Source organism: Condylostylus longicornis, unplaced genomic scaffold, assembly GCF_029603195.1.
Source record: "Condylostylus longicornis isolate FDR11 unplaced genomic scaffold, ASM2960319v2 ptg000010l, whole genome shotgun sequence".
Classification (NCBI taxonomy): domain Eukaryota; kingdom Metazoa; phylum Arthropoda; class Insecta; order Diptera; family Dolichopodidae; genus Condylostylus; species Condylostylus longicornis.
The window spans coordinates 18,861,282-18,870,209 of NW_026577979.1; the positions used below are offsets into that span (position 1 = coordinate 18,861,282).

The 8,928-nt window shown below is 26.5% G+C and overlaps 2 protein-coding genes across 2 annotated transcripts; one reads left to right on the plus strand and one right to left on the minus strand.

The window, feature by feature from the left end:
• Window positions 1-3,658: 3,658 nt before the first annotated feature.
• On the minus strand, window positions 3,659-5,663 carry LOC129619059 (thioredoxin domain-containing protein 5). Its single transcript, XM_055534136.1, has 5 exons — window positions 5,417-5,663; window positions 4,984-5,120; window positions 4,803-4,927; window positions 4,283-4,737; window positions 3,659-4,227 (listed from the first exon to the last, which is right to left on the minus strand). The coding sequence occupies exons 1-5, from the start codon at window positions 5,560-5,562 to the stop codon at window positions 3,963-3,965; spliced, it is 1,128 nt and encodes a 375-aa protein (XP_055390111.1). The 5' UTR covers window positions 5,563-5,663; the 3' UTR covers window positions 3,659-3,962.
• A 1,028-nt stretch (window positions 5,664-6,691) lies between these two features.
• On the plus strand, window positions 6,692-8,517 carry LOC129618995 (probable mitochondrial glutathione transporter SLC25A40). Its single transcript, XM_055534040.1, has 3 exons — window positions 6,692-7,034; window positions 7,104-7,759; window positions 7,824-8,517. Exons 1-3 carry the CDS (start codon window positions 6,944-6,946, stop codon window positions 8,133-8,135), a joined length of 1,059 nt encoding a protein of 352 aa, XP_055390015.1. The 5' UTR covers window positions 6,692-6,943; the 3' UTR covers window positions 8,136-8,517.
• The last annotated feature ends 411 nt before the right edge of the window (window positions 8,518-8,928 follow it).

Genomic DNA, 8,928 nt, shown 5'->3' on the forward strand with positions numbered 1-8,928 from the left:
TTTAGTTTTGATATTTGTTGAAAATAAGCGCATTACTTTTTGCAAGTGTTACCTTTTTTAGTCTTATCGCGAATAGTTCTCAGTATGTAAGATAATCTTCACATTTAGGTAGCACAAACTAAGGTCTAAGTTAGTGAGAGCTGCAAACATGAACCCAACTATAGTTAAATATATGACATTTTATACACAAAACTTAGAAAACACAACCCGCCTTAAGTCAAAAACAGAACAAGAGCAATTTTCCGTGGCGAAATCCATAAAAAATATAATTTCATATAGAAATTCATATAAAATGTATATAGAATATAATTCCATATAGAATATAAAATACAAAATATAACTCCAAAATTCACGAAGAATTATATGGAATTGTTTTTTTTGACATCTGGTTCCACTCGTGTGTGACATTACATGCAAAATACTGAACAGTTGATTTTTGCCGTTCCATATTGTTCTGAGTTGATAACGGAAATCATCCGCCGTTCCCTTTCACTGCTTTTGGTTCTCCTTCTACAATTAAAGTTTTTCAAGTTTTAGTTTTTGTCAGAATAATGAAGTGTCACAATTCTTTGATGTTATAATATTCTTAAATTTAATATTGAATGATTAAATTAATGTTCATATTAGGTCTGTTTGATATAAAACTTGAAAAATTTTAAGAGAAATTATGACGTAATTTCCTCCAAAAAAATTCTCATTTAAAAAACAAATAAACTAGATGGAAAACTTGAAAAAACTTTTAAAAGCTGTATATAAACATAATCAAATTTATTTTGCTTGTGAAAAATTTTGAATTTGAACTATAAAAATGTGAAAAACCATTCGCGAATTCTTTTTGTTTATTCTATTTTATTTTTTATTAAAAAGTTTTAAAAAAAATTATTATGGATGAAAAAAACTTTCTGAAATAAGCAAGAAAAACATATGTTTCGACAGGTTTAAAATTTTAAAAGTTTTTAAAACACTAAGGACCTAATCGTCTATCTCACTATTTTACTTGGAAAATGAGAAGAAAGTGAGTAACTATTATATATTTGTATAATAAAATTTTCGAGTGAAAAGAATTATTCCGATTGCGTATTTAGTTTTTTTTTAAATTGTTTTTGAAAAACATTCAGTCCATAATTTGAGTAAAAATGCTAAAATCCAATTGAAAAAATGTGTAATCTTATTTGAAAATTGAAACATCCATTAGAAAATATTTATAATTTTGATTTGAAAGTGAATAAAAAGTGAGTAAAAAAGCGAAATACACAATCAGACTAAATTTTACTTAACAAAACTTGAAAAACTTTAAACATTAAAAAAATAAGAACGTCATAATTTTCTTTCATTTTTGTTCAAAAAGTATTTTGACATTTTGTTGCTAGTTGTTCTCACCTGATCCCTTGCTTTGCAATATTGTGTAAAAACGACTATAATTATTATTTGTTCACGATCTCAGGAAAAACAAAATTTCCAATTTCCAAGAAAAAAATGAATCCAAAATATACCCAACGTCTTAAAGTACAATTATTATTCTAATTTTTGACAAATTAACTCATAATTAATATTAAATTGCTTTATTCAACAATAAAAGTTTTGTTATTTATAGTAAATTTTTTTAAGATATCACATACAATTTTAAATTCTATTAAATTTGAAATGTAAAAGTTAAGGTCAGAAAATACAAATGTAGTTTTTAAACTATGCATTAAGGACGATTCACCATGAAAATGGAGAAATTTTAAAAAATATGTATAGCCAATGTATTTTCTATTACACTCAGTTTATACCAAAATAATTCAGGTACGTTCTTGTTTAAATGTTTTAGATTTGAATACACGAGTATCTTTTTTACTTTCTTCTAATAAATTCGGAAATCTGCTTAGAAAAGCCAGCAAATAACATTTTTTGAAGATAAAGCAATTTCGCCATTTAATATTAGCAGCATTTTGAAAGTTTTATAATATTGTCTTTATTTTTTGAGAAATAAATATATTCATATTTCAGCAAAATTTTCAAATGTAGCGAATTTCTATATTTTAGCAGATTTAAGTAAATTTAAAACAAAAATGTATTCAAATGGATACAATTTTATCCAAGTGTGAACACTGTTCTCAATACTGAAGGTTACAACACAATACAAACATTAAAAATTATAAATAAACATTACGAAATAACTACATTTAAAAGTAACTAAATTATTTTTTGACAACGTCAAAGTGTAAAATTAATACGACTTGTAAAAAGATTAAATAATAATTTTTGATAAAAAAAAAACCCTTTCTCGAGGGAATCCTTATTTTTTTTACTATAACTGAACTGAAATTTAATATAGCCTTATGACTAATATAATAATATATTATTATTAATATATACTAATATAATAATATAAAAATATGCATATATGAGACAAATATGTAATATAATACAATTAGTAAATTTATATATGTACATACATATATATGTATATATTAAATGTGCATTTTGCCAAATTTAAAAATAAGTAGTCGATTAAAAGTTTCACAAGAGAATAAATATTTAATTTTTCTTTTTTTGTAGTGTACTGTAGTATTTTATTAAATTCTTGAAAAAAGAACAGAGTAGAAGGTTTTTTAAATCAATTTTTTAAAGTTGTTATAACAGTAAACTATAAACATGTTAGCACTAGTAAATTAAGAAAAGATTTATTTCAATTTTTCTTACAAAAAATTAAAAAAAAAGTATTCTTGTCAGGGACTTACATTTTTAAAAACAGTCCTTTGCTTCGCTAAATCGTTCATAAGCATACGTATATATGTATGTACATATATTTTGACTCGCCAGTTTTGAATTGTTATTATATTTTCTTAGAATCACTAGAGGGCAGTCTAGGTTCGCATTTTTGCCAGCAGCAAATATTTCGCAAATTAATAGCAAGTAGCAGTATTTCGCAAATGAAATATCGAATCTCATTACACTTAATAAGCACACTAGCTGCTGGCTATTTTTAGAAATCTTGAAAGGTATGAAACAAAACGGAAATAACGATTTCAGGAACGTGAATACATTCATACATACATGCATAGTTATATGTTTATTCATCATAAATAATTTGAGGTACAATCTACAAATTATTAGTTGAAATTTGTGGAAATAGGAATATAAAAAAATGCGTACATATTGTTATAATTAATAAACCTTGACATTACAAAAAATCTTACAAAAAGTATTTCTGTCAGCCGTGGTGCATACTTGTTTTTAAATATGCATCAACATACGTATATGTATGTATATATCTTTACTTATATTTATTTTCAAACTGACTGCAAGGAATTGTTTAAAAATTTTTGCCTGTGGTTTTGAAAATGAGGTTTGTGCCTTAGTTTAGTTTATATTAATTATTATAAGTATAGCAGGAGTGCAAGGCAGGGTCCTGAGTTTTTGAGAATTTAAATTTGATGCAGGACAGAGTTTTAGAATCATAATTTCCAATTTGTATCAGTCAATTTAGTATCCAATTTAGAATTTATATTGGTTTCAGACGGTTGAAATAAAAATAAAAGTAAAATTGTTTGTGTATTCAGCTGAAATTTGTAGAAATTATTTAAAATACTTGAAAAACATGTAGTTTGTTTGTTTAATGCTTTCTATTTATATTTATATAAATGCATTAATTTTCAAAAAAATTTATTAAACTGTTTATACATTTAATTGAAACTTTTAAATATCCAATGCACAATACCTATTGTACTGTCTACTTTATGATTACAAAATTTCTATTTTTTGTACAATTCATTTTATATGTTATGTATACTCGTATTAACTGTAGAAAGTATTTTTTGTATATTGGTAAACTAGTTTAATAAACATACTAAATTTTAAAAACTAAATATTGTAAAAGCTTAAATATTATAAACGACAACAATCCGTTAAAAAAAAGAAAACAAAATTTAAAAATTACCATAACTAAGAATAGATCTCTGCATGAAATCTGTTTTCTACAACTCATCATGCATACTACTTGTAAGAGCAGAATCTACAAATGCTAATAAATCATCATAATCCCTTTCGCCGTAATATTCGTTAACTTTTTCCGAATTTTTGTATAGGAACAACGTGGGATAGCCTTCTATTTGTTGATCATTACACAAATCACGATTTTTAGTACAATCCACTTTGGCAACCCGCATTCCCCGGTAATTGTTGTGAACACGTTTGGCAATTTTTTCCCAAACTGGTTCTAAGGTTCGACAATGACCACACCTAAAAAATTAAGCATTAAAATTTTTGAAACTCTCCAGCATTTTCAATTACAAACCATGGTGCATAAAATTTAACAAATGTATATCCTTTGTTAACCATTTGATAGAAGTTTTCAGAATTCAATACACTAACTTCTGGTGGGAACTGTTCTACAGCATCTTCGCCCATCATTTTTGTGATATATGCTTTGAAATCTTCAAGACTACGTGATCCTGAATACTTCTCAACTTTTTCTCCGTCTTTAAACCATAATAATGTGGGATAACTTTTGACACCATGCTCTTGACAGATCGGTCTAAACATTGTACAATCGATTCTAGAAATTCTTAGTTTACTAAGATGTTTCATTGATTCAGCTAATTCTTCCCAGGTTGGAGCCAACTTTTGACAATGACCACACCATGGGGCATAAAATTCAATAAACCTATATTCTTTATTAATATGATCCTGAAATATTTCTTCATCTAATTCTACAAGTGCTATTGGTGATGTTTCTTCTGAAACAGCTTCCTACATGTAATATTTATATTATTTTTTTATACATATGCAAAATGTTAAATTCATGCTCTTTTTACCTCTGGAATATGCTTTTCTTCAGGAATATGTTCATTTAAAAAGCTTTTCATTGATTCCATATCTCTATGACCTAAATATCGGATTGGTGCTTCCCCCTTTTTAAAAAGTATTATTGTCGGGTATCCTGAAGTTTTTGTTTCGTTATTTTAGATCTGTTTTGGAGCCTTTGAAAATAATTACCTTTAATACTTTGATCAGCGCACAACTCTTGCTCATTAGTACAATCTACTTCAGCGACAACAAGATTTGAGCTTGGATGATTTTTCTCATTAGCCAGTTCTTCCCAGATAGGAGTTAGTCTTTTGCAATGTCCGCACCTAAGAAAAAGTAATCTTGATCAGAGATTTATATGTTTATTTAATGAGCTTATCATTTACGAAAATTTCATTTAATTAGGTATATTGTATCACTAATATAGGCTTTCCTATCTTATTTAAAACTTTTATTTACGAGCTATTTAATATTGATGTACAAACACGGAGTTTAAGCTTAGCTGCACAAATTATAGTTAAATAACAATTAAGATTAAAATTAGATGAATTTTCTTAAAAACTTTCGTTATTTAATTAAATTTAAGAATATATTTATTTTATATCAAATTTTGAAACCTTACCATGGTGCAAAGAAGTCAACAAAATAATTGTTTGATTTTAATGACTTTTCAAAATTATCATATCCCAATTTTACAACTTTAGACTCTTCTTCACAAAAACTTTCACTCATTAACAATACAATTAAAAACGAACTAAATAAAAACATTGTTAAATTTTTTGCTGATTAAAATAAATTGCAACTATCTCTTGATAATTATATTGGAAATTATACAAAACTATAATAAAAGAACACAACCGGTAAAGTGAAAGAACTCAAACTGAATGACAGTTCGTTTTCGTTTCAGTTCACAAATAACCTCGTATGTGCTGCCAGTGCAAATAAAATTTGAGATAACACAAGTATATTTGCATATTAGTATTCAAAATAATTCAAGGCTATTTAATTGCAATTTACAAAATGTTTATAGTCCCTAGCTTGAAAACCTGTATAAATATTTAATTTGGTATTGGTATGTTACAATAAATGAACACAAAATTTGTATTTTTTAATTAAATTTTCTTATAAAATATGAACAGTTGATACGCTGATGTGCTAAAAATCAATAATTACAATATAATTAAACACTTGAGTCATTAGTCTTCGGTGCTAGTTTAGGCAGCTCAACGTAAATCAATCAACATGCATATTTGTTTTTAAATTAAGTTAGTACACGTAAATTATAATGTATGATCGGAAATTGGTTCGGAATTAAAACTTATTGATAAAAAAAACGTACCAACAAATTTCTATACCTCCATAAACATTTGCAATTGACAATCAAAAATTGTAAAAAACTTAAGATAGAATACAAATCATCGCAAGAATTAATGAAAGTTAGATTTTAATTAAAAGTTAGAATGCAATACGTCTTAATATTTTTCATAAATAAATAATAAATTTAATAAGGTATTGATAATTTTTTGTATTGAGTATTAAATCTTAATTTTGGTTAATAAAAAGCTATGCACTCTTCATATTTCTGTATTTTTTATTATTTAAAATATTTTGTGGTTGTAAGTTTTTTTTTTTTCAATTCTATAAAATTCCAATTCTGTACCTTTTTAAAAAAAAGTGCTTTGGCTTGACATTTTTCCTATACTGTTTTTATTAAACTATTTGGTAAATCTATCTACTCTACTACTCTGCTTCAACATTATAGTTATAGTTACAGTTATAGCCTAATTAAAGTTGCAATTCCGCCAAAATTAAGAATTTTGCAAATTCTTTTCTACTAATCATCTGGTAATACCATTAGAATTTGAGTTTGTTGTGAAATGTTACAGCTGGTCCTTGATGGAGCTACTTTATGCTATAATAAACAAATATTTGTGAACCGTGATAAGAATTACATAGTTTTTGTTTCGTAAGTCATATTAATTTCTTATAAAGATTAGAACGTGATAAGCTTCTGCACTTTAAATGACTTTTTTTTTATTACGAAAATTACGTTTGCAATGTTTGTGTAATACCCTAATATTTTAAACGTTGCGTGTATTAGGGATCATAACTATTTTGAATATTATTTGTTTTATTAATAAAGTTAAAAATGAGTTCATCGCAAGATCCAAAATTTAAAATTAAACCATATCAGCAGATGACAGCGGCCGTTACCGGTGCCATAACAACCTCACTTTTTAGTAAGGATTATGGAAAAACCATGTTTGTATTTGTTGATTTTGTAAATGTTTAATTTTTTTAAATTCCAGTGACTCCTCTCGATGTTGTAAAAACTCGTATACAAGCACAGCAAAAGCTTATGTTATCAAATAAATGTTTTTTATATTGCAATGGTTTGATGGACCATTTATGTCCATGTGGTCCAGATATGTCTAATTTTAAAAAAACGATTCATTTAAATGGAACCATTGATGGTTTAATTAAAATTACCAGATCTGAAGGACTTTCAGCATTATGGTCGGGTTTGGGACCAACACTAATCAGTGCTTTGCCTTCAACTGTTATTTATTTTGTGGCCTACGAGCAATTTAAAGAATTTTATATGAATTTGTATAAGAAATATATTAATAATCAGTTAATAGATTTAAGAATCCCAGTATATATCCCTTTAATATCTGGTGCTAGTGCTAGAGTATTAGCGGTTACATGTGTTTGTCCATTAGAGCTAATTAGAACGAAAATGCAGTCAGAGAAACTAAGTTATATGCAGATGAATCAAGCTTTGAAATCTGTGATTAAAATTGATGGTATTTTTGGTCTATGGACAGGATTAAAGCCAACAATATATCGAGATGTTCCTTTTTCGGCAATTTATTGGACCTGCTATGAGACGATAAAAGCCCAGTTTAATGTTTCAGAACCAACATTCGGGTTTAGTTTTTTTGCTGGAGCCACGGCAGGTTCGGTAAGTTGTATAGTGTATCCAATTCAATTATCTGTTACATTAATCTTACTTTTTATAATTCTAGATATCTGCTTTTATAACGACTCCATTTGATGTTATCAAAACTCATCAGCAAATTGAGTTGGGAGAGAAAGTTTTCTATACAGATAAGCCTGCAAAATCAATGAAAGTTTCAAAAAGCATGGCAAATTCTATTAAGGAATTATACATAAGTAATGGCTTTAGTGGATTATTTGCAGGTCTTTCTCCTAGAATATTTAAAGTTGCACCGGCATGTGCAATTATGATTGCTACTTTTGAATATGGAAAATCTTTCTTCTATAAATACAATAAACAGCACCACAATGCTTCTTCGTTTGATGTCATTAATAATTAGAATATTTTGTACAATATATTCTGTTTAATTGAACATTTAAATAATATTCACTAGAAAATGTGGCACTGAGCTATTGCTATTTATCCAATTCTTCCATAAAATTAGTTAATACATAATTTCCAATATGTATATATGTATGTATGTACCTTATTTTAAGAATTTTTTAATTAAATTGTTTTGAAATGTTTTTTTTTATAAAAATCCGTTTTTGTTTACCGTTTGAGAATATTTTTAAAATTCATCAAATGCGTTCCTGTTTAATTTGTGGACGCAATACTATTAAAAGAATAAGGCGTGAACTCCCGATAATCTGAGAGAAAAGATTCTTTCTTTTAAAAATTAAGCTAAAGTTCTTTTGAAAAGAAAGAAACATGACTATTTAATATTATATTCTTCTTAAAATAGTAAAATTTTTAAACAAATAGAGTAAAATTGTTATGCTTTCAATTATATAGAAAAAGCAAGAAGTTTTTTTTTAATTTTGAAATACTTTGCATCTTGTTCGTTGTAAAGATTACAGAAAAAACAACTTTGTTAAAAGGTAAATTTTGAAGATTATGTTGTGACTTAACGATTCCAAAATACATATTTCAAAGAAAAAATAAATATAAAACTTTGATTTTTGATAGTTTCTCTTCATAGAATAGTACAAAAATAATACCAGATTGCTTTTAAAAACGATTATGAACTGATAACCAGGAAAACCTTTAAGACTTGCAAAACTCAGTATCTCCCTGGCTGAAGGTACATAATAAAAAACTTAAAATTTAATGAAAGATAAAAAGTTCATTAC